This window comes from Cottoperca gobio, chromosome 23 (assembly GCF_900634415.1).
Source record: "Cottoperca gobio chromosome 23, fCotGob3.1, whole genome shotgun sequence".
NCBI lineage: Eukaryota > Metazoa > Chordata > Actinopteri > Perciformes > Bovichtidae > Cottoperca > Cottoperca gobio.
The window spans coordinates 2,121,499-2,147,790 of record NC_041377.1 but is presented as its reverse complement, the minus strand read 5'-3'; the positions used below and the strand labels follow the sequence as shown (position 1 = coordinate 2,147,790).

The following is a 26,292-nucleotide window of genomic DNA, read 5'->3' as shown; positions in this document are numbered from 1 at the left end:
GACTTTGTTATTTCTACTTTTACTTAAGTTAATGACCTCAGTGTTTCATTAGTGCTTCCATCATCAACACACTATGATACTCATGTCACGTAATTAAAAAACTTGCATTAAACTTACTTTAATCCTCGAGTATCACTAATTAGAATGCCCTCTCCCTAAGTACAGCAGAGGGAAATTAAGTGCTGACAGGATGTGTGCTGGTGTCACCGCTCTGCTCGATATGTCCGCAGTGTATTACACTAACCGTATCTTGATGCACACACACTTTTCTGATTGGTGTCACAACTCCTCAACGACGTCAAAGATCACGTTGTGATATCTTGCCGTGTTTTTCCTGCCCATCTACGTGTGTCCCTTTTCTTTAAAAAAGACATCTTCATTTAGATTCGTCAGCTCTCTTTTCTCTGCCTTTCGGAGAAGAATCCGTCAAACTTCACAGTGAGAATGACCTAATTGTACGCAGTCTGCGTCAGAGATATGCTTTTCGGTTGTCAAAGTGGAGCATGTAGCTTTCATTGAAGGCGGATGTAAAAAACGTACAGATGTTGCACACATCTGGATCCACTGAATCCCACTGAAGATTAAAGTCAAAACTTGATTTCCCTCCACTGTATTTTCAGTGACACAGATTTGGTCAGCGTGAACCTCCAAGGGAATGTTGCTCTGTGTCTGCTGGATGTGTAAATACGAAACTGTGTGCTACCAAGTTGGCCATATTCCACTGTTCAAGTTTAAGATGCAAAACTACAACTAGTGCTGAGGCAACAGGGTCGACTACAACACTATGGTAAATGTGTGAGAAGTCACTGTTAACATAACATTATGTGGACATTATGTTCGTAACACCCTAGTGTGCAAAGCAACCAGTAACTATAGCCGTCAAGTAAATGAAGTATATTTTCCTCTCGTAAGGAAGTGGAGTAGAAGCATAAAGTGGCATAATATGAAGCACCTTAAACACAGTGCTCGTGAAGTGACGCATGGCTTGAAACACAGTTATTGTTATTTATTTAGGACGCAGTGTAAAAGTGTTCATGCATGTGGTTATTGTATATAGTAGGTTAGTCACGGGTGGGATCATTTCCTGTATTACCCTCCAGCTGAAGTTATTCATAGAATGCATGTAACAGGACCACCATGTGGGCGTTGAGCACGTACTTACTGTTATCTTCAACTGTGCTTCTGTCAGCCTCTATATCAGACGAAGGTATAACATGTGTGGTCTTCCACCGTGGTTATGATAGTGTTATCAGAGTGCAAAGGGTCATCCAGGACGTCCCCCCCAGTCCCCCCCACCCTCTCTCTGCCAGACTGTTCGGTAACGTAATATGTCATTTCGCTGCACGTTTGATTCAGGAATCCTTTTCTGTTATTGTGACGTAACTGCGACAACCCCCCCCCCCCCGCAGTCATCTACAGCTACTCTGTGATGGAACACAATCATCGTTCCATGCTTCTTCCCCTGGGTTCTCCACACCCCTCCGATCAGTCACACAGCTCATCTGATGTCCCACTTCGGCATCAAGCGTGCAGAGCAGTGGGGATTGAAGTGCACTCGTGGGACATTTGTGCTTGAATCTGTTTGGCTCACAACTGAAGACGCAAAGGGAGAGATTCATGTTGTGTTGCGAGAAAAATAAATCCAGCAGGCACGTGCCAGTTTATCAGACCTGTTTTTCTACAACACCAAGATCACGCTTTGATTTGTTTACACATTTCCTCAGCACGGTATCTCCCGTGTGAATGACACACAGCGTGACAGCGAAGCAGAAAATCTCCAGATTAGAAATCACTGGAAGCAGTAAAAAGGTAAATGTGGCGATACAGTGCCAGCAGACATTTCAGAGCGCTATGATTACTACTTATTGTATTGCCACACCTGTAACCACCTTTCCTGTGTCCCGGCGCTGTAACATTAGGATACAGCTGCAGAGGGACGTGATATATTGTCTGGAGCAGACTTACAATATTAGTTATAGCTGTCAGCGTAGGTGACATTGGAACATTTTTAATTGAGCAGCTTCTCTGTTTGATGCAAAACGTTTAAAATGACCTAAATTCAAGTTAGAAAGGTTATATCTGGAAATGTGCAGGCCTCACTTTTGATCAGCGAGATGAAAACACTGCCAGAAATGTCTACATTAGCACTCTTTGAAGTTCAGTTCCAGACGCCTCGTCAAAACCCTTGATGTGGATAAAGAAAATGGAGCTAATGAGCGTATGAAAGCTAATAATGGTAGAGTAGGGGGGGGATATTTCCTTGATGGCCCCTGACCTCTGTTTAATGAGAAAGAAATACTCATAAACCTCCTACACAAATGTCCAAATGGATGTTCCTTAACGACCAGATTTATAAAGATTAAGCGGTTTTCTTAAAAGTTATGTCAAGTCTGTGTTCACAACTTGTTTCTGCTGCCCTCCAGTGGCCAACGCATCTGTGGTTGCAGGTTTAAATGGCATCACAGCTCACCTGAATATCAAAAAACACACTTTTATCGCTAAGATTTTATAATAAAGGGTTGTTTCATGGACATGACGTGTTTCACATACCTTTAGTGGTTTCTATCCGTGCAGTCTATCCCCGTCTGAATCACACCAATGAAAAGAAATACTCAGAATTTAATTTCTCTGCATTCATTATAATTATAAATTGCATTATGTGTGTGTGTGTGTGTGTGTGTGTGTGTGTGTGTGTGTGTGTGTGTGTGTAGGGGGGGTGACTGGAACTGATGCCAATTGAGTTATAGTACGTGTATATATACACGTACCTGTGCCCCTATTAACATGAGACTCATGTCTCTGACTCATTACAGGCTGATTAGCATCATCGTGATGACTCGCCCCATCGTCAGCTCTCATCTGCCAACAGTTCTCCCGCTGGACTACTTCTCGCTCGCCGTAACTGGTGATGATGGGAACTGAACTTGCATTTTCAAGCAGATCAATATAATCTTCAGTTTGCTCTTTTACTCTTTTACTGAGCGCTTGAAATAGAGACATTAGAGGATAGAGGATGTCTATGGTCATTGTCTCTACATAAAATGCGATAAAGGGTACGATCGTAGTGTTTCCCACATTTCCTTTTTATGGAGAGCTGAGACTTCGTTTCTTGTCTCCCACAGGTCTGCAAACAGTAAAAGCTCCTCTGTCTGCCGTCTGCTTTATTGAGTTACTCCCATATTCCCTGCAGTCAATATCAGTGTGTGTGTGTGTGTGTGTGTGTGTGTGTGTGTGTGTGTGTGTGTGTGTGTGTGTGTGTGTGTGTGTGTGAGGCCTCTATGCACAACGTATCACTGTTAACTGTGAAAAGAGACACTGATGCAGCCTTTTAGTGAGATGACAGTGTGGAGAAACTGGTTAGTCCGTTTGTATTTACTCACCGCTTGTCATGATTCCAGATTTTACAATGGTATATATTCTGCTTTACTACTTTACTGCAGACATAACGGTCTTCAGATCAGCTGTGATTGTTGCTTGTCGACTGGCATCAGCACTATTTCTGACCCACAGATATTTAACTTGAGATTGGCCTCACTATTGCCTGACATTTTAAAGACTAATTGATTAATCAACCAATCAACAGATTATTAAATAATACAAGTAGTCGCAGCCCCTTTCATGGGATGCATGCAACAAGAAGCTAAATACATTTAGGTGTGAAACTTAGAACTCTACAGCTCCAATGTAAAACCAATCATTTCTCTTTGTGAGGTCGGAGGGCTCTGGACACACAGGCTGAATAAAACATGTTATTGAGAGTCCAGGCCCAAGTACCAAATCACTTCCCTCTCCTTCCATTATGTATTTGGTCAGCCCGTTTCAAGAAATGAATCATGAGAGCAGGCAGACTCATTGAGCTCAAGCTAATTCGGGGATGAGAGCTCAGTAGACCCCAGAGTCACAACCTCTAACGTCAGACTAAGGTTTAGTGTAAATGCTTTGTAATGTCCGCAGGTGCCTACTCTTACCTTTGAATAAATGAGTGCCTGACTTAGTCCCTCTCCCCTTTATTCACAGGTCTATAGATAAAGCAATGCAAACAGTCCATGGATTGGATCGCTATTCTATCTTCCTTGCCCCAGCTGGCCTCGACTGAGTCTATTTCCATTATCCCACCTATTGATTCGCCTTTCTCATGGCTGTGCTGTTAATGTAATTGAATGGGGCATTTTTTCCCCCCCTTTGTCCGCTTGACTCACACATACACTCCCAACCCTTTCTCTGTCCCTCTTTCTGCCAGATGTTTCCAGGGCTATCGAGCTGCTGGAGAAGCTACAGGAGTCGGGTGACGTGCCCGGTCACAAGCTCCAGTCTCTGAAGAAGGTCCTTCAGAGTGAGTTCTGCACAGCCATCAGAGAGGTGAGTCACTGTCAAGGAAGGGAACCGCTGGTCCGTGAACAACCACATGACTCATGTCTTTTCACTCTTTTCTTCTGCGGGACTATTTATTTATTTGTGTTCGCTACCCTTTTTATGGTGACCTTTCTCGTTCCATCCCTCTCACTGCGCTGCCAATCAGTCATTGTGCTCTGGGATGTTTTGTCCCTGGAGCTTCGGTTGGTGGAGTTGTTTCTCTTTCGCCTGCTCAGTCATGGATGCTATGTTGTCAACTCCTTAATGCTGTTTCTGTTTCTTCCAAACAAACCACAAAAGTAGAACTTTCTTTGAAGAAAGGCAACATAGCTTAGCTTCAACATATGGTAGTGACTGTGTTATTAATTATCACCTTCTATGAATGCAATGTAATGTACCGACTGTGCAGATGTTAGCAGTAAGCTAGCTAAATAAAGCTATAAGCTAGCCAGCAATGTGCGCTGTTTGTCTCTGTCTCTGATCTACATTTCTTTGCCTCTCTCCTCTTTCTCCTCTCATCTCTCTATGTTCACAATATAAAGTCAATTAATTCAAGTTAAAACATTTTCCACACACATACATGTTACATTTTTGTATCTAATCATGGCGTGAAAACACCTTCAAACTGGGCTCATTAGAGTCATGCCATATGTTCAACATCAACATCCTTTGAAAAGCCTACTTAGAAGCAAACTAAGTAAAGATCTTTCTTTAAAAGTATTATTATTATGAGTGCACAGTGACCTAATGTGGAGTTTGAAGTGTTGAATCCGGCAGAATATTTTATACCAAGTTTTCTGCAGGCTTGTGGTGATGTTGGTATTATTTATGAGCATATTTACAGCACCTCGACCTCAGCCAACACTCGAGAGCATGCTTTATCTTTCAGATGTGTTGTTGCTTTCTCTCTTTTTACCAGAATGCTGCACAGGATGAAAACTTCCCTTCCTTTTTGTTGCGGTCAATTTAAGTTATGATATTAAAAATTGTCGTGCTGCGAATAAAGTGCGAGTGTTCATTTAGTTACAAAGTTGCATTTAGTGTTTAACATGTAATAATTTGTGCTAATTTGTGACTAGCTTGTGCTGCTATTGCTGCGCTAAGAGATGTTATTGGGAGTTGTTCTGTGACTTGGCTAGGTGTTGTAGCACACAGCGGTGCCAAACTGTGCTCCCAGGTTGATGCTTTGGAACTGAGCAGAACAGTAAATTGGACGTAATAGCTATAAAACACATTTGAGATTGTACCTTTAGGTTACTGTTGTGTTACATCAATCAGAAATGACCGCGGCATAATGAAAACGTTGAGATTATTGCTCTGCTGCAGCAACAAAAGCATGAAAAACTCACACGGAGCATTTCAATGATGACGAGGCCAGAAAGAATGATGAGCATTTCATTAAGTTGAAGGTTTAATACGCTTGTTACAGCGCATTTTAATGAAGCAAATCACTGATAGGGATTGGTTTTTAATCACATTTTACAGCGATGGAATAAAGTGTGAATCATAAACAGGAGTTTTCCTCCTCTTGCTTTCAATGCTTTTATTCGCACGCACGCAAACGGCCACCCACTGATCCATCATCTCAGATCCATTCGTCAGGAGGACGGGGTACAAAGCAAACAAGAGCATTCGCTCTACATGACGCCACTACGCAGGAGAATAACAGAAGATCGTGTGTGTTTAGTGTCCTGTCTGTTGTGATGTAGAATCACCCAGTGACATGTATTTGTTCAGCAAACAGGACTGTGAGCAGAGAGACGATGACAGATGCCACGATGGCATCCTTGTTGCAAGGTAAACAAGTCAACAGTCAACGTATCATTTGTTCTGAAGTGAAAGGAGATTGTTGCGTTATCATTTTAAGGACCAGTGTGTAGGACTTCAAATCAAATCAAATTTATTTGTATAGCACAATATCACAAATTATACATTTGTCTCAGTGTGCTTTACAGACTGTACAGGTTACGACATCCTCTGTCCTTAGACCCTCTGTCCTTAGACCCTCTGTCCTTAGACCCTCTGTCCTTAGACCTCTGTCCTTTAGACCCTCTGTCCTTAGACCCTCTGTCTTTAGACCCTCTGTCTTAGACCCTCTGTCCTTAGACCCTCTGTCCTCAGACCCTCTGTCCTCAGACCCTCTGTCCTTAGACCCTCTGTCTTTAGACCCTCTGTCCTTTAGACCCTCTGTCCTTAGACCCTCTGTCTTTAGACCCTCTGTCTTAGACCCTCTGTCCTTAGACCCTCTGTCTTTAGACCCTCTGTCCTTAGACCCTCTGTCCTTAGACCTCGTCCTTAGACCCTCTGTCCTTAGACCCTCTGTCCTCAGACCCTCTGTCCTTAGACCCTCTGTCCTTTAGACCCTCTGTCCTTAGACCCTCTGTCCTTAGACCCTCTGTCTTTAGACCCTCTGTCCTTAGACCCTCTGTCCTAGACCCTCTGTCCTTAGACCCTCTGTCCTTAGACCCTCTGTCCTAACCCTCTGTCCTTAGACCCTCTGCCCTTAGACCCTCTGTCCTTACACCCTCTGTCCTTTAGACCCTCTGCTCTTTAGACCCTCTGTCTCAGACCCTCTGTCCTTAGACCCTCTGTCTTTAGACCCTCTGTCCTCAGACCTTCTGTCCTTAGACCCTCTGTCCTTACACCCTCTGTCTTTAGACCCTCTGTCCTTAGACCCTCTGTCCTTACGACCCTCTGTCTTTAGACCCTCTGTCCTTAGACCCTCTGTCCTTAGACCCTCTGTCTTTAGACCCTCTGTCCTTAGACCCTCTGTCCTTACACCTCTGTCTTTAGACCCTCTGTCCTTACACCCTCTGTCCTTAGACCCTCTGTCCTTAGACCCTCTGTCCTTAGACCCTCTGTCTAGACCCTCTGTCCTTAGACCCTCTGTCCTTAGACCCTCGCATCGCAGAAGGAAAAACTTCCTAAAAGAAACCCCATAATTAAAGGGGGTAAAATGGAAGAAACCTCAGGTAGAGTTTGTCACTTAGATATTAATTAGGGGGTAAACAAAATAAGATAGGAGGATACATATTATGTACTACATCACAATTTAAAACACTGCTTCAAAGTAATGCACTTATATTTCTACAGTCTTTTCAGCTTAGTTCTTGTAGGAACTCATTATACGCTTTGTTTACAGCCAGTGCTGTGGTATAGTAATGAAAAGGTCACCAACACCCAATAACACCAATTAGGAGAAATGTCTTGTGACAGAGCATTAAGTAAAAAACCCCGACGTCATGCAAAGTGACAGAAAGGTAGAAAGTCTTCTCCTCTCAGAGGGTCCAGCTCTGCTCCGGCCCTCTCTGGGGAAGCTGGCACATCCTGACACCAGCTGCACTGCTGGCAACCGACTGAGTGATCTCAGTGCCAATCACTGGAGTACACTGACAGTGATTCTCAAAAAAACTCTGAAATGTGCCTCGGCAGCAGCAGCAGAGACCCATTTCCAAGAGGCAAAGATGCAGACCACTTCACCCACAAAGAGCTAGCTAAACACAGTCACTAGGGCAACCGTCAGAGATGCTCTGGGATAAGTAGGCTGCAGAGAGGCTGACTCTGGTTTATAGTCGATTACAGGTTTGTGAGCTACCGGTGATACATCAACTTCTCTCTGTGGAGCTGAGCCAGCTGGAGGACAGGTTGTAAGTGCTGGCCATTGCATACTGTAGATTATTATTGTTATTACGCAGAGCATTAAAGGAGTTGTTGTGGTGGAATATCACAGTTCAGAACAGCTGGGTTTGTACCAGAAACAATTAGAGGAGACAGTAATAGGCTGGATTTAATGGCCTGAGTCTATTTGAATGTGTTTGTTTGTGACAGAAGATTCTCTTACCAGAGGATCTGTTCATCTAACACATGGCAAGAAATGTTTTCAATGTCAACATCACTTTGAACAAACGGTGGTGTTTTAGCCCGTTTACTGCAATGTACGTATTCTTTACAATGCCAGGCATTCATCAAAATATTGTGTTTTGTATTTTTGAATGTGTTTATCCTCCTTTGCAGGTAGCCATTGTAGCCAAAAGGACTTGCGATACTGTTGATACTCCATTCCCAAGAACACTTTAGTGACTCATATTTCAGTCAGTGCCACGCATAGTTTGCAGATTGATGCGGTCATGTGTGTGTTTTCATGGAGCTTCAAGTCGTTGCACTTCTACTGTCAAACAGTAACTTGTGTTGGTGCTGAGAAAGCTGTCAGATCCACATTATCATTTTCACCACTTTTGGATTTGATCTTTTTTACATTTTGGAGTCTTGGATGTCTGAGCTTCGCTACAACGCATGAACGCACCACTCTGGAAGGAATAAATCATAACCTTTAACAATAAAAGCTACCGCAGAATGATAATATAACACTTTCACTGTGATGGAATACTAATCTCAAGCAGTTTTGAAGCATAATAATAACATAACATAATGATACTTCCAGTATCCACCTGGAAGAGGAGAAATGCATCCATACGTCTAAAAGGCACTATATGATTTGGTACAATTTAATTGCAACAGTGTTCCTCCCCTTCCTGCTTTTGTTTTTGTTGCACTCCTTGCTATATAATGATATTCTAATTAATGTTGACTGCACTCACTTCTCATTTCTGCATGTCATTCATCAGTGTTAACTACCCTCAAGTGAAAAGAGCTATGAAACAAAGGTTAAACTGTAAGTCCAACCCTCCTGTTGTGCATTTTGATCACACACGCACCTCCCTGACATTTCATTATTACAGATGACCTTTCTTTTAAGTCGATCCCTTGTGTAATCTGTGATATGATTCCCTCCTTCACACGCATACAGTGTGTGATATAGCTCATTTCATAGTCTGGTGGGCTGACGCAGAGCCTGACAAGATGGACATACTAATCTTGTCATTATAGTAAAAAAATCCCCACCTCCAAACCTGATCCTGTACTCTACGTCTCTGCCAATAGATTCTACCAAACATGAATCAGCCTTGTTAAGGATGACAGGCCGGCTGTCAATGTGAGCAATGGAGAGTAGGGAAAAGAGTGTGCTCAGCAGTGTTGGGCTAAATGACAAAGAGGCAGAGTTTGATGAGCTGGTTGTCTTTCCCCCCCCCGCCACGTTTATCAATGACGGAGGGGGGGGGGATCTGGAGTCTGCGATAGTCTCACTGCATCAGCCTGAATGAGTTGTCAGGGTCAATCAGCCTTGCAAATGGGAAAGGAAGGACACAAGACGAAATGACTGGAAGAGCTAACCAGCTGGAAATGATGGAGAGTGGGAATTTCGCAGTATATTGGGTTAGAGAGTGCGACTTGACGAACACAGGAAGTGCAACAAGCAGGCCGGGGCGATAGCTTTAACATTGCAGTTGATTTTCCACTTCTGCAGAGATTTCCAATCACTGTGTTCTTTTTTATAAAAGCGAGCGAGGGCGGCGGATTTGAGTCAATTCTCTCCCAAAGCCTCGGCCTCCCACGTCACATCCAGTTAAAGGATGAAAGGTGCATTGGGTCGGTCCGTGCAAGTTCAATATTTTCCCCGCTGTGCCGTGGTTTGCTTTGCAAAGAGGGAAAGTGTATTGTTAAGTCCCGTGCTGGTTTTCATCCTTTTACAAACACATCAACCAAGCTCAGCCCCCCCCCCTCCCCGTCTCTCTGACTCAGTAGAGGAAGCAGGAAGCCATGGTCACAAGCAGCGTTGTCACGTCAGTGTGCCTTGCAGGCATCTCTCTCTACTCTCTGGCTTTGTGACATGCTGCTATAGATGCCACGCAGTGCCGGTATCCTATCATAAATAATGTGTGCTCGTGTTTAACCAAAGATCCATTGCGGTGAACCAGGCAAGAGGGACACATATAGCAGAGGGTGGACTAGTGATGTCAGTGTTTTAGGGATGGCTAGTGACGACGTCTGGCAAAACGAAAGGCAGAAGGGTAATTGAAAAGATGCCTGCAGGACAGCTGGCCTCTTTAGAGCAAAGTGCAGCCACAACAACAGCAGACTGACATTCAAAAGCACACAGCGATTTGTTCCGTGCTACGGCTCTCTTATTCAGGGCACTGCATTAAATGTGAGAGATATTAAATGTGCGTCTTGTTTCGCCTGCTTTAAAACATACATACATCAGTTCATTATCATTTCATGAATACTTAAAGCTGCAAAACCTACCTGATAAACATAGTGGAGCAGCTAAAGAGCCAAACTATTTCCCCAAAAGGAGTTGGTGGAGACCAAAATCAGAGCTAAAAGAGAGAGAACGTTGGACTTACATTCGCCACGTGGCAGAAACACGACACCAAATAGATGCTAATGTTGCTCTGCGTCTTCTGGACGGGTTAATACAGTAGGCTGCATGCTAACACTAGTTGGCGGAGGCGTACAACTGCATTGGGGTAATTCTAGTTTAACTATGCTTTGGCATCGTCAGACTGCATCGTATATTCAATGTAATAAATGAGGGAGGAATGCAAGACTTTATTAGGGTACCCGCTAGTGAAAAGGCAGCTTCCCCTGCGCTCACGATGGTCATTAATTAAGCCTTCAGCTGCAAAATAAGCTCGTCTTCGACTCACCACCGTGCCGCTGCTCCCTCTCACACGCGAGATGCCAAATATAGCATGAGCGTTGCAGCTCTATCTGTACCTCCTGTCAGGTTTGAAAAGAGACATTGCTACACTTTGTACGTCACAGAGATCAATGTTAGAACGCCTAAAAGCCAGTGTTTTTTAACAGATGGATGAAGAATGAGAGTTAGTTGCAGGTGAAATAAATAGGTGTAATTAGCAGTTGCAGTAGTGAAGATAACAGGGGAATAAGGAAGCTGTTCTGCAGGCAGACTGAGGCGAGAAAAGTCTTTCATGGCATTTATAACGCTGTGCTGAGCCTCAAAAAGTGCAAAGGTGGAAGAAGGCCTCGGGAACAGGCATCATTTGGGAGGTGTGTGTGTGCGTGTGTGTGTGTGTGTGTACACTGCAGGCTCCTTTCCTCCGAATTCATCAGCGCTATAAATCTACAAACATGTGTTGCACTCTCATTTGGTGTTTGAGATTCATGAGCAGTCAAAGACAACAGAAGCTCAGGCATCTCTGAGATCTTTACATACGAATATCTCAGGATTCATATCCGATAAGCACACATCCTTTTGAAGATTGAAGAGAGGCGAGGCCTTTGTGATGTTGTACAGCGGCGAGCCACCGGGCTTGTTTGCTTCCAGGCGAGCTGCCATGCTTTGATGAGAGACATCATGTAGTGAGTGGAGCCGCAACATAGAATATGTCATAGAGGAGAGTTTTTAATTTATCTCACAATGAGACATTTCCAATGATTAGAATTTGATTGCTCATTTGCTCAACGAACTGAAACTGGTATAAATGTAAATTTTAAGGCGAGTCGATGTGTTTGTGCTCGTAAAACTTATCTTATGCGATAATTTATGTGTTTCATCGAGTCAGATGCGCCGACTCAGCAAAAGCCTTTCCTCTTGAGACTTTTTTGTAATCAGCCCATACATCTCAATCACTTTCATCTCCGTCCTCCCATTGTACTCTTCATTTCTTTTGGTTTCAACAGAGTTTCAGTACAGACGGCATCCTAAAGCGCTCTAACAGGAAACGGTACTTTTGTGTGTCGGTATACTAACCACACGACCGTGTTTTATTCTTTGAACTTCAGTTGTTTGGTGTCAAAGGTCGTCTTTCTGCATTACTTTTTACGTCTGCCTCAGCAAATAGGCAGAAATCCTTCTTCTTCTTTTTTTTAACCTAACTGCACAAAGAGCAACCCATGCACCAGTTCAGGCCCAGCAGTAATGTGTTACTGCCTGCTCTGGAGCCTCTTTGTGCTGTGTATTAAGGTCAGGATCAGATTGTGCCTGAGCCAGGAGTTCTGATTTGTATTTATTCGCAAGAGAAATGTATTCATACCCAGGTGCTGCACTTATAAAGAGCACTATTCAGCTTAATCTTGTTACGACTAACCATATATAATCTTCGTGTCTGGTACCGAGTGCACCCTCAAACATCCTTATTGCAGTAATTGAAATATTCTCTTATCTTCTCTGGAGTCTAGACAGAAATGTCTCTCCCTCACTTACCTGATTTGCTGCTGATGTCTTCACATTTCAGAGGGAAATGACACAAAACCTTGATTTGCATGGTCTCGCTTACGAATGCAATGAGATTTACACATTGTTTTGCGTGTGTAAGGTACAGATTCATGTAAGCGGACTTCTTTTCAGTCATTTTTTAAGCAATTCTGGGTCTGAATGAGTCCATTAGTCATTCTGGTAACGCAGTACGTGTCAGTACAGCCAGCTGTGAAGGAACACGATTATTTGAGTACGGAAATAAACAGTTTGAGCTGAGACGCAGGGGGGTGATCTCACTTTCCAACCATGTAAAACATGATTATAACACCTGTCTCTCTTCATTTCTTTCAGGTGTACCAGTACATGCATGAAACCATTACAGTAAATGGCTGCCCAGAGTACCAGGCGCGTGCCACAGCTAAGGTAAGAGCGACATCTCTTCATCAGTTTTTTGATAATAAAACATAAAATATGACCGTGACTAATGAGTGAACTACCTGTGAGTGAGCGACACTGTTCTAAGCTTTTCATCTGGCCAAAGCAAAATGAAGACAATGTTCTACTTTGCTCATGGCCCTCATTAAGAGTGTGTGTGTGTGTGTGTGTGTGTGTGTGTGTGTGTGTGTGTGTGTGTGTGTGTGTGTGTGTGTGTGTGTGTGTGTGTGTGTGTGTGTGTGTGTGTGTGTGTAACAGAAAATCAATAGTAGCAACAGTAGTTTGTTTGTACACAGGACGTTCCTGCTTCACTACATATGCGAGACATTACACCCAGATAACTACAAAGTTTTGCATAAATCCATAGAAGATCCACTTCATCTTCTTGAATCTCCTCAGAAGACAATAACTTAAACCTTCTCTAGCAAAGTGACCCACAGTGTCACACATACAAGTAAACAAGCAGTGTAATCCCAGTGCTGTTAGCTACAGTAGCTAATCCAAGGGGCTGGCATCTTTGTTCACTTTTGGTCGGACTCAGAGACGTGATGGATGGATGTTTCCGTTTGAAAGGCCTTTTTAAAGTGTCGTGTAAAGAGCAAAAGGACTCTGGGAAACATAGATACGCTCCCGTTTGAGCAAACTCTGCTATTGAAACGGCTCAGAAAGCACGAGTCACAGAGAGGCAGGTGTGTTAAAAGTCCTTGTTTACTCAGAATCATCAAAGCGTGGGTCAGGATCCGGCAGAACAGACAGAATAACACTCGCTGAATGCACACTCGAACAGTCTGGCAAGGACGGTCTTTCTGTATCAAACTCAAATGGATTCTTTGAGTCAGGCTGCAGAATGTTTCGGGTTTATATAAAGTCACAAGGTCATACTTGTAGTCCACTAAATCGTCCAGTTTCAACAATCTTCTGTCACTAAATGTCTTTGTATTCGAGCTGTGAATCTTTCTTTAATTCCACACGTCCAACCCTGAATCATCAGCCCACTAGATTTCCATCTTTATTCTCATTTATTCCCATTAGGCACACATATCTTTAATAGAAACACTGACATCACTTTAAATCCTGTTACTCAACCTGGATGAAAATGGACTCAATAAAAGCATATATTTGTTTTGCCATTATCCCGACTGACGCGCTCGCCGTATCCGATAGATCGTTCGGTTGTTTGAGGAGACGTTTTTATTGCACATTGAAATCAGACTACGTCCATACTCACTTTGCATGCAGTGATATTTAATCACGATTCACTGCTCATATGAGATATCTTTATGTGACAGCTCATATGTGTTCGTTGATCTAAACAGCGAGATACCAATCATTGAAACAGCTCGTTCTGTTTTATATCTTTGCTTCTTCTACTTTAATATTTCAGGCAGATTTGTTGTCTGCTGTATAAAAAGCATCAGAGCAGAATCAGGAATAAGCACATTTTAGTACACGAGATACTCGAGCAAGACTTTTACCTTTACGAGCGAGAACTACGCGGGCTGGCTTCATTTGGACGATGATGAGGAGAATCGATGAGAGCCTCCTTCTGTTGTTCATTGTCCAGCTGGGTCCACTCCTCTTCAGTTCATCACAGTACTGGGTGAGTGTGTGGTGGGAGGATATGAACAGAAAAGGGATGATGAATGCAGAGGCTTTATTCGACACTCTGCCTCGAGCACAATCGTGCGAAGTTTGGTAAATCGCCTGGTGGAAGTTCAGGCGTGTTGATGAACATACTTTGGCTTTCTTGAGAAGTTTTTCATGCAAACAGAAATGTAAAACCAACACGCTTGTGGGATTTTCTGTCTCTTGTTTTGTAGATAAAAACTTTGGGTTGTGTCTGTGCATTAAATATGAAGGTTGAGGCAGCAGGTGATTAGCCTAGCTTAAACGGCTGCTGCAGGCAGCTAACCCGGCTCCCCAAGAAGCTCACTAATTAACGCGCTTGTTGTGTTTAGTTCACACGAATGTAAAAACAGCAAGTTTGTGGGATTAACAAATGACATGTGTTACTTTGTGAGCTTTAGAGCTGTATTTCACAATGTCGGACCGAGCCAGGCTAGCTGTTTCCAGTCTTTGTGCTAAGCTAAGCTAAGCTAATTGTCTGCTGGCTTTAGCTTCATACTTCATGCAATGAAAAGTCAATCTTATTGATTTCTTCCAATTACTTTATTAATAAGCAGAGTTAATAAACTGGTTATGCTGGAAGTTTCTGTCTCTTTTCTTCTGAAGTCTGATGCAACCATGAAGACATGATTTAAGCAGCTTTAAAACTCATTCCTACTTTTCTTTCTTTGCCGCAAACTTTGAGGAAGTTCCTGCTCCTAAATCTGTATTAAAATTTCATATCCACTGAGCAATTAGACACTCAGCTAATGGCCTGAGCTGGTTTAGCTGTGGGGACAATCTCCATGTAGAGCACTGGATGTTTTTAAAAGTTGTTTTACTCTCTCTCTCTCTCTCTCTCTCTCTCTCTCTCTCTCTCTCTCTCTCTCTCTCTCTCTCTCTCTCTCTCTCTCTCTCTCTCTCTCTCTCTCTCTCTCGATATTGACTAAGCCAGGCCTCAGTGCCAATTGCAGTCAATCAGCATCACATATATAGTCTGAAAGGATAAAAAGGCGCATACTGTAGCGTGGTATTGAAAATGAAGTCTATAAACTGCCGCTGCAATAATGATGTAATGTGTGAAATGTGCTGACGCTCATCTGTCTCTAGAGAATAGTTAGGGAGACAATAAATCTCACGACAGTTGAGATTTGTGTTTCACCTGAACAACTCAGATCTCTTTGATTGCTTCATTAATTAAATCTTTTCCGCCTGTAATTCCTGGCTCAATGCCCTTATTACTGATCATAATGGAGACAGGGACTATCGGGGCTGCATGGGCTTCAGAGACAATAATGGGAGCTGATGACTTTGGATGTTTTAGGTCATACTTAAACTGTACAGTGTTGCCAAGACAGTATCCTCCAGCACTTCTTTATTTCAAATGCCTCCTGTGTTTGAGAGGCGCCGGCCATCTGCCAGATTGTTTTTTTCATTCGCAGAAAAAGATAAAGTGGTAAAGGTCAACGTGTGAGGCCTGGTGAGGTGACGGTATTCATGTTGTCCTTTTAGCTTCACAATGGGACAGGGAGGGGAGGGAGGGGAAGAGAAGAAGAAAGACAGAGAGAGAAAGTGAATGGGGAGAGGGGAAGTTGGTAGAAAACAAGTAGAAGATTAAAACAGGCAGCGGGAGAGGAGAGAGAGAAATGAGCAACACAGTTTGAGCACAGATGGATGTGGATATGAAAATGCATATGAATATGGAAGAGTTCGGGATGCTGCCTGGAGGGAGCGTCATGAACCTGAAAGTGCCAAGATGCTTGCCTGCTGCTGGGGAATTTGGATACACATCTGCCTCTACTTTTTTATCCTCCTTTTTCTCGATCTACCTCACAAATCATAGATGATGCTGTGCTTGACAGCGAAGCCCCTCTGGCATTGCATCTGGATCAGTGGGCACGGGGTGTCTCTTTCTCTGTTCGTCTGCCATTAGCTTTCCCAGCCGCTGCTAACAAGCTCCTGGATGCTTTGCTTTGAGCGTAAGAGCAGCGAGGAGCTTTCAGTTCAAAGAAAGCCCACAGCCAGCCAGCAACGTTAACCAGCTGGTGGAGACACAGAGGGTGAAAGTTGTCTGGCTGATCCTCCGCTGTGAACTTGGATGTGTTAATCCATGTGCTTCGAAAGCCAGAGAACTTCTCATGTGGAGACAAAATCCCCAGCCCTGACTAAATCCTCTGTAATAGCCTTCCTCGGTGACATGAGAAGGTGTTGTGTTGTGAGTGTGATGAAGTGCTAGTGCAGACTCAAACAACGACAAGACAACTGGCTTTGGTCGGTGTAAAAACTACATTTCCCATAAAGCCTGTTGTCTCAAAGATGTCTCAAAATGAATATGTACAAAGTAGTATTCAGTTAGTAGTAAGATGATGAGAAGTTGTCTCTTCCTTCCAGGCAACAGTTGCAGCCTTTGCAGCCAGCGAAGGTCACTCCCACCCGCGGGTGGTGGAGCTACCCAAGACGGAGGAAGGGTTGGGCTTCAACGTGATGGGGGGCAAAGAGCAGAACTCACCTATCTACATCTCCCGCATCATCCCCGGAGGTGTGGCCGAGAGGCACGGCGGCCTAAAGCGAGGCGATCAGCTCCTGTCCGTCAATGGTGTGGTACGTAGCACAGTTACATTCTACGCAGATACGCTCTTCTGTCCTTATTTATTATTTAAGCCTGCATCCAAAAAGATATATCCTCAACTGAAAGACTTTTTTGCAACTTCTCACAAAATGGAGCAATGTTTAATTTCCAGTTTGATATGTGAGTCAACCGTCAGGAGAGCGATTGAGATCAAAGTGCTGCACATGTGGAGCATAAAACCTTCTCCAACCGCTAGAGAGACTTTAATAACACCAGCTGTAAGATGATATTTCCACATAATATCACAGGGTGTTCAAATTGGAGGAATTTTCTTTCCCACAGAAGAGTTGCTGTTTTTAAGAAGATATTCAAATCAGCTTCCTTTAACTTCAACTCTCTCTTAACCCCCCCCCCTCCCCCCCGTAGAGCGTCGAAGGCGAGCACCACGAGAAAGCGGTGGAGCTGCTGAAGGCGGCCAAGGACAGTGTGAAGCTGGTGGTTCGCTACACCCCCAAAGTGCTGGAGGAGATGGAGGCTCGCTTTGAGAAGCTCCGTACGGCCCGGCGGCGCCAGCAGCAGCAGATCCTCATGCAGCAGCAGCAACAGCAGAACGTGGCCTCGCAGCAGAACCACATGTCGTAGGTGAGGCGCTTCATTGCTTTAAGGGTGAGGGGTGGAGGGGGGGGGGGGGGGCGGACTCCAGGAGCACAAGGTAAGGACGCGCCAAAGACGACGATGATGACGGGTATTAATAGCCACTCCCAAGTTGTAATAGGCTGGGGAGACAAATGTGCTTGTAGATGCGTGAATATTTACTCGTGTAGCTTTAACGCAAAGCCTGAAAACATCAGTGGTGTATTTTGCAAACTCAGCAGTCTGTGCCTTCACTGTGTCTGCTCTGTTTTGCCAGTGATTTTGTTGTAAATGCCGTAAACTATTCAAGCTTAAACCGATTACATCTGTGGCTCATGCTCTGCAGGTATGCTGATAAATAGATCCAGCCTGCAATGCTACAGCTGGATAGAGACATCTGCTTTAAACAATGTTTTTACAGTCCAAATTTAGAACAAAGCTCTGCACAGCCTGTCAAAGTGAAGCACACTGTATGAAAATAGCTCAACTTAAAAGCTAGAAGAAACTTTTCAGACACTAATCACACCATTAAGCTAAATCATATCACGCTACGCCTAATTCTGCTCAGGCTTCTCGAATTATTAGCGTTTCCCCGATGTGTCCAAGATCACTGTGTCACTGGCCGTTTGATGCTAAATCCCCCAAGCATATCTCTTGGCACGGCGCAGCTTGGGAAGGTATTTGGGAGCTTGTAACAGTGTGTTATGTTGCAGCTACAGACTGAGCAGGGATCATGTTTTATCAATGGCGGCAATGCTGACCGCAGAGATTTGCTTTGGCGGCCAAGAGGCTGCTGACCAAGTGACACGCACAAGCTGACAAGAATGCAACATAAGCCACTGGTTTGCCTTCATCTGTCTCTGTCTCCCTGACTGTGGCTCTCCGGCCACCACACGCAAACACAAATGACAAGAACCTGAGACCCTACATGCATTTTTATAAGAAGAGTCAGTTTTTTCTTGGAAGATGGAGAATGTATCACCCCACTTTTATTCAGCGGGTATAACTCTGCATTGTGGTTCCCAGGGTTTGTCGTGCATAACCTCCCATTAATTGTAGCAAAAACAAAGCAATCACAGGGTTTCTCTTGCATAGAAGCTGTCACTAAATGCCCCATGCACACATGCCTCGACAACCCTCTCTTCTAATGAGCAGATTCATTATGAAAATACATCAAACTTTAGCTCCAAAGCGTAAAAATATCCATACTTTTTCACATTTATAACGGTAAAGCTACCCGAACATACCTCACATACAGTTCATACAATGGATTGCTTTACTTCCTATTGAAGCACACAACCTTCCCTCACATAAATATATTTTGTCCCATAAAAACAATTTAGTAATACTTGATGTGAAGTCTCTCACCTGTCATCTCTCAGCTTTGTGTCTTCCTTGTATTCGTCGTCACATTTAATGTCACAATTCTGCCTTAAAAAGCGGGTTTGTTACGCTAAAAGTGCAAGAGTCGGAGGGATTGAAAGCTGGTAAAGCTGTAATCGTTGAGCAGAATCATCCTGCAACACAGGATTAGCGTGATAACTCTGAGTCCGTCAGCGAACTCTCAGCTTGTTTCTCTTTCGAACGATCCGCAGGTTGTTCCAGAAGAAGAAGTGAAGGAGAGCGAAAAGGTGGATCTCAGAGACCATCCGTTTGCATCGAGGATCCCAGAGCAATCTCTCCGTCATGGAGGAAACCGACACGTAGAAGACTCTTTGACTTCCTCTCTCCTCCTCCAGTGTACCGCCGATTATTGAACAAAAGCAAAGAGAGCCGTTTGTCTGGTGCTTTGAGAAACAAGTACGAGGGAGGGCTAGCACTGAAAGTCGTCCATTTTAACTTTGTATTCCCTTTTATAAGTTGTTCTCCCCGGTTGTTGAGTTCTACTGAAACTCCCTTTTCTTGTGTTTGTTGTTTTGTTTTACGGTCATCCATCTTCGATTGCTTTCCGACATCCATTACACCGTGGCACCTTTTGCCATTTTTGCAATAGATTTAATTTGTACAGTGGTGTTTCTATCGATTCTTCAACTGGTGCTCGTGTCTCGTGTGTGAATGAACCATCGGTTTCTTTCTGTGCGTCGAACTCGTCCTGTTTTGGATAAACGTGAACTCTTTTTTACCTTCTATATTGTAGCAGGAACGATTTTCTATCTCGTAGGTTTAGCAATAACACACATTCCTCAGTTTTGACGTTTCGCCGCTAAATTCACGATCGGACACTTGCATATATATATATACAGAGTTTATGGGGTAGGTGCACGTGTAAATCATTGTAAAGCTGGGTCTTATTAAGTGTGATAAGAGTCTATCCTCCGTGCCATTTGAAGAGATTATTGTCAATTGTGCAATAACTGCGATTATTAACAGACTTTGTAAACTACTCCCAACTGAGATTCATCTAGAAAATATATGAGATTTTAACGAGGTTCAAATCAATCCTCAGAAATGTGAGCTGCGTCCTGTTCCCGACAGAAAAACAGAATGTCACCAGTTTTCATTTGTGGGAATTAAATCCAAATATGCTCTAATTATTTTTCAGACGTTGCATATTTTATAGTTTATGAGATCAGAGACCTAACATAACGTTTTAATTGTTCCTTTTTAAATATTATGAGATCAGAGATTTAACATAGAGTTTTATTGTTCCTTTTAAATATTATGTTTTCTGTCTTGAGACGTGCAGATTATCATTTCAGGATCTATTCCTTGTGTAACAGCTCCCTGCGTTTCTGTTTCTGACAATCATTTTGAGACGTTATGAGACTGAGTGGAATGTTTCACTTTATGTTTTTCTCCATACCTGTAAGGGAAATCTGTTTTTAAAACTAGAATTAAAGTGGTAGACCGCCAGGTTTGTGTTTGCTTTCCTATCGTCTCCATCTTTGGTGCTAAAGCGCTCCTCGTTGTGTGTTTTGTTTTTGTTTGCACTACACTTCCCAGAGAGCACTGCTTTGTGGTCTCTTGTGTTTTCATGTAGGCGGCGCTTTATCTCTGTTTGTTCAACCACGCAGGCTTTCTTCTTCTATTTACCATAAACAAATCAAAAACACAACGCATCACTTCCTGTACGCCAGAGGGTTTTATTCCCCCGCAGATAAAACGCTGAAGTTGCATTTTCATTTCCTTTAGAAAGTGACAATTTTCATCTTTTCTGATTTTCTACATTATATCTTATTGCACAAGTCCAGCAGAGCTAAATCCTCCTACATGCATAGTATGTGCCACGCTGCCATTTCCTAAAAGAAATCGCCACTCACTCCCTCAATCCCTTTTTTCTATCTTAGAATCACTGGTACTCTTTCTTAATTGACTTACATTTTTGAAGCTGATGGTCCTGCACCGTACGTTAAAGATTAAACAAAACAAAAAAAAGACAACAAACTGTTGATATGCAATTGTTATACATACTATATTTGTATAAATAAATCTATGTGCTTGTGTACAGTGAATACTTTGTCGAGCCTTCATTCATTCACATCCCATACTACATCTTTGTGGCATCATTTGGTATTTAAAAAACATGTCACATTACAAAATATAGATTTGCAAAAGAATGGCTGGATTCGGGCTATAGCTACATCCCAGGCCGTGTGCCCTGCAGGAGGCAAACATCTAGTAGCATGCAGCATAAGGAGGTTACTCATCGTTTATTTCTGATAACAATGACACAGCAGCTTGTCACTGTCTGCCTCTCAGAGATCTAAATGTCTGAAGGTGAAGTGATTAAACCTTGTGCACTGAAAGGTCCCTCTGAACACACGTCCACGTTTTCAGCCCTGGAACAGAAAGTCAATGGCCTTCTGTTAGCTCACTACAAAGAGCAGACACAGAAACTAATAAAGAGACGGTTGTAAATGGAAGGTATTAAAGTGAAACGGTGACAGTAGAAGCACAAAGCAGTGCTGTTTCTTCACCGGCAACGTGTCGGTACACAGTGTTATGTGCAATAAAATCCCCGGTGGAGCTGTTCTACAACAAACATCCCACTGACCGAAAGCCTGAAGTGACAAAATTCAAGACTTTAATGCAGGTGAGAAATCCCTCACACGTGTCCACGGCTGTTTATCGGGAGCAAAGAGCCTGAATGTAGCGCACATAACCACGATAAAAATAAAGAAATAAACATTTCATCATGTGCATACCTACAGTCATTTCTTTCTAATGTATAAACCACCTTCTTTTGTAATCTTAAATAAAATGCAAATACATCAAAAACCACTAAGAAGTAGAAATTCTACAAAACAAAAAAGACGGAAAATTCTTAATAAATAATAATAAATAAATAATTATCAAAAGGGGAACAAAAAATATTAGAATATATGTATATATAATATATAATAATATAATTGTATATGGTTGAAATGTGTTTTAGGGTGATCAATCTAGGAAAGGATTATTATTTTTATAAGTATTTCATGGCTAATAAAAAACCTTCCGAATTCCAAAAATATTATTTAAACATAAAATATTATTTGACAAAAGGTCAAGAAAACACTTGACCTTTAACCTTTCCCTCCCAGTAGCACCGTCCCGCAGACAGGACGCCAAGAAGCGAAATGAATTCTGATCGACACTCCGCTTCTTAATAGTGATTAAATGCTCTTAAACTCCTTAAGCCGAAGAATCGACACTCAAAGCTGTAATAGCATCAGAAACACCAGCTCCAGTGCTGGAAACATAAAGTTTAACAGTTAAGAAGTGTAACTCTGTGCAGGTCTTTGCTCAGACAGCTGTACAACATCACAGATTTTGCCAGAGGGCAGATTCAATTCTCCAAAGAGCCCAGTTAAACTTCCTCTATACGATCAGTATTCCCCTCAAATATGAAGAAATTAATAAAAAATGTGCTTTTAAGAGTCAGAGTTTTAGGATTATGATTTAGAGACTAGAGTTCCCGGGGGTTTAAACCTGCCCGTTTATATCGATTACATTCAAATCCAACCACAGAAGCTAAAGATGTCAAGTGTTAATGTAGGAAATACAAGAAACACCTCTCCCTTGTGGCCACACTGGGTACTGCAGGAAGGACTGTGCTGCCGTTTGAGTCATGCCATCCCCGAGTCAACATATTGATCACGTCCTTCCTTAGGAAACATTCAAATTCAGCCAAATAGATAATAAAAATCTGACGTTTCTCAGTTTATCTTCCATCTTCCCAGATTCCATGGTGCGAAAGTCGTTAGTTTGTGTTTGTGTTGACACGGCGAGTGAGCGATTCATGAATCACAACCAGAGTTGTAGCCATGGAAAATGACATCAGTGACATTTGGAGTGTCGCACACAGCCGCGGTGGAGGGTGAAATACAAGCCGCTGCTGGAATGTGAACAATGTTTCACAGCACTGTCGCAGAGACACGGTGGAGCTGCTAGTATCCGCAGTCTTTGCTGGATGACTCGTGTCTTTTCTGCTAAATCACTTCCAAGTGAAGCTTCATTCACAATTTTGAGCATTTTTACCTGAGCAGCAGTGGAGGGAAGTTTCCTTTTACTGAAGTACATTCACTTTTCAAGGCACTTTAAAGATTTTCATGTTATGTTACTTTGTGTTACATATATTGCAGAGTTAACAGCTTCAATCACGAGTTAATTTGCATATTTTTGCATAGAAATGTAGAGTAAACCACGCAAGAGTGCCACTTTATACTTCTACTGCATTTCACAGGGAATTCTTTGTACGTTTTATACAGAGATCTTCTGTATCTTTGCAGGACTTTTACTTGCCAGTGTTGCCACATTGTGGTACTGCAACGTTTACTAAAAGATCTGAATGTTTCTTCCACTGCTGCTGACCAGGAATAGCAACAGTGAAATAGCTTTAGTTCGCTTGTCATCAGCATTTCAAACTAAAATAAGGAACACAATGCCCCCGGAGCAGAGCAGAATGAAGATATATTGAGCCACACATGTATTGCCTCTCGACAGAAACTAAAAACAAAACACAGCATGGTCAAAGTCATGATGCAGGATGACACACACACACGCACACACACACACAATTAGAGGCCATTTGTTCTCCACTCTGGTGTTGATGGTATAATCAAGGGTGTTAATGATGACTCACATTTGGAAGGAGAGAACAAACAGGTACACAAAGTGTTGCCTCCCCCCTAAACACACTCCTGGGCACCAAAAGAAAGTACAAAGAGATGGTAAGATGTGATCAAAGACGCAAATAAATGTGCAATATTTTTCATTTATTGTTAAGATTTATGTCTGTTTTTGTTTTAATCCTTGCTATGGTGCAGAAAAATACATTTTAAATAGATAAAATGCACTTTTTCACTGTTGTAAAGACTAATGCGCAAACGTGCGACGTGATTAATGGTCTCAGCAGTTTCTAATGTGATCTCCACACCTTGTTAGCTGCAGCTTTTCATTTGAAAAACACCTTTTTGGGACTCATTAACATGCAAAAGCACGAGAAGATGCTATTTTAAATGAATCATTTAGCTGTTGTGTTGAACGCAGATGATGCATCGTCCCAACAGTTTGAACCCACTAAGTGCTACAAGGATGGAAACCGCTCTCATTACTCAGACGATGTGTAACTTCTTCAAAGAATCTTGTAAAAATGCTACAACAGTGAGAGCTAGTCACCAGTTTTGGGTGTTTACAGTTGAACGACGTAACCCTAAGTGATGATTAACATCTGAACACAAAGAAACAGAAACTTTTATACAAAACAGTGAAAAGATTTAATGTTCATGACAACATGGAAAGTAAGAAATTGAAATTGCTTAAATACTTCATGTTGGAATAATTAAATATGTATTGGGTATAATCGCATGTATAGATGAAATGGGCATTTACATTACATATTTACAAATCTCATGTACAATATAAAAGCTGCTTTCCACAGGTCCAGCTGCACAAAACTAGTTCTTATCTCTTGTTGCAAATGCAGCTGGTGTTTTGGTGACAGCCTGTGGCAATATATCCACGTTGTCTTCACAGGACGTGGTACACGGGCCTGGTGCCGGGGCTCTCCGGCGTGCAGGGCTGCGAGTCGGAGCTGCCGGGGGAGAAGGTGGCCATGTCCCTGAGAGCAGCCGGTCCGCAGCTGGACTCCACCGAGGACAGACGGTCCACGATGCTGGAGAGACACGCCAGACTGGAGGCGCCGGCTGACTTATCGCCTAAACAATCTGATTAGAGGAAAAACAGAGCACATGTGTTGATTTCTATGTTTTATCAGGGGGGGTTTTTCTGGACACATTTAAAATAATTTAGCATTCAGTTATCAGGTTTTTTAAAGCACACATCTACGTCATATTCATTTCCGGCTGTCAAAAGGGTCTTACCGTTCTTGGCATACGAATAACTGCTGCAGTAGTTTGCATTCAGATGCTGCCACACTGGACTGTTGCTGTCAGCCTGCAAGGAAACCAGAAATCAATGTACCTTTGAATTCTTGCAAACAGAAATGATGTGTTATGTTTGCTAAATATATATACTGTGTATATATATATATACATATAGAGATATATAGATATTTATATATGGGAAAGGAAGAAGCGGGAAAAATTGCAAAAACAACCAATGCCCTTCACGATATTCTGGACAGGCTAATAAATCCTGAATTCCAAAGTTATGGGCTTCTTTATTTCACTTCCACCTTAAAGCCAAAGTGGCAGTATGCACTCCCTTCCCCGGGCCCGGCTCTGAGCGTGCCGAATCGATTGTATCAGTGGAAGCAACACCAGTTTGTGCAAGATGACACTTTCTCCTAGTAAATCTGCAGAAAATCCTGGCAGCGGTGCAGAACATGCAGTCAGGATGGAATGCAGAACAGCGCCCAGTTTTTCCTGCCAGACTTCAGTAAGGTGGATTTAGCTCGGTTTATTAGGGCTATAAAGTGTCCGGTGGTGGGAAAGCCATTACTCCATCCAGCATGATAAGTTCTTTTGTATGAGCTGATACGCTGTCACCTTCAGACTGTTGCTGAGAACAACTAATTCAGCCTGACCTTTAATAACAAGCATCACACACACACACACACACACACAGGACAGAGATAACTTGTAAAACCACAGAATAGATTGTTGTTTTAAAGAACTATAAGAGAGTATGACATGCATGGAGGAGCATGGTAATTGAGGTCTTGGGGCAAAACAAACTTGTTTGATTAATAGGTTTTTAAATTGGAAATCCAGGCTGTGTTTTGAAATGAAATACTCTACATGGTAATGAGAAGTGGCAACAGCAGGGCTTAAAAGCCTTTTGAGGTGAAGTTTGCACACGAAGAGGTTCTGTTGTGGTTACTTCTCTGCCTGACCTTGTATTGCTTTTAGAGCCAAGACTCTGCACAACCAGATGTTTGCATGTAGAGGCTGAACATGTGTTGTAGAGGTCTTACCATGCCGTCAGAGCAGCTGGACAGCGGGCTCCCGGGCTCAGAGCCGCTCCCTCCAGGTAGGCCGTAGTAGTTTTCCACCTGCTCGTGTAGCAGTTCCTGCAGGCTCTCGATGTAGTGGATGGCGTTGCGCAGGATCTCCACCTTGGGAAGACGTTGGCTGGGGTTGGCCGAGGTGCAGCGCCTCAAAGCCTCGAAAGCGTGGTTGACCTTCTTCAGCCGCCGGCGCTCTCGCATGGTGGCGGCCCTTCTGCGGTCCACAAAGTTGGATTTGCGCTT

The 26,292-nt window shown here is 42.9% G+C and overlaps 1 protein-coding gene across 4 annotated transcripts in view; it reads left to right on the top strand.

Annotated features, from left to right (window-relative positions):
* Positions 1-24,968, top strand: part of lin7a (lin-7 homolog A (C. elegans)) — a 31,434-nt gene extending 6,466 nt beyond the window's left edge. The window contains exons 2-6 of one of the 4 annotated variants that reach the window (XM_029461921.1): positions 4,241-4,359; positions 12,767-12,838; positions 16,847-17,056; positions 17,451-17,662; positions 24,615-24,968. In XM_029461921.1, the coding sequence (XP_029317781.1) occupies positions 4,241-4,359; positions 12,767-12,838; positions 16,847-17,056; positions 17,451-17,662; positions 24,615-24,813 (812 nt within the window). In that variant the 3' untranslated portion in view covers positions 24,814-24,968. Of the gene's footprint in view, positions 1-4,240; positions 4,360-12,766; positions 12,839-16,846; positions 17,057-17,450; positions 17,667-19,252; positions 21,110-24,614 lie in introns of those variants that run through there. The other 3 variants (XM_029461924.1, XM_029461922.1, XM_029461923.1) reach the window with 3 other exon arrangements.
* The last annotated feature ends 1,324 nt before the right edge of the window (positions 24,969-26,292 follow it).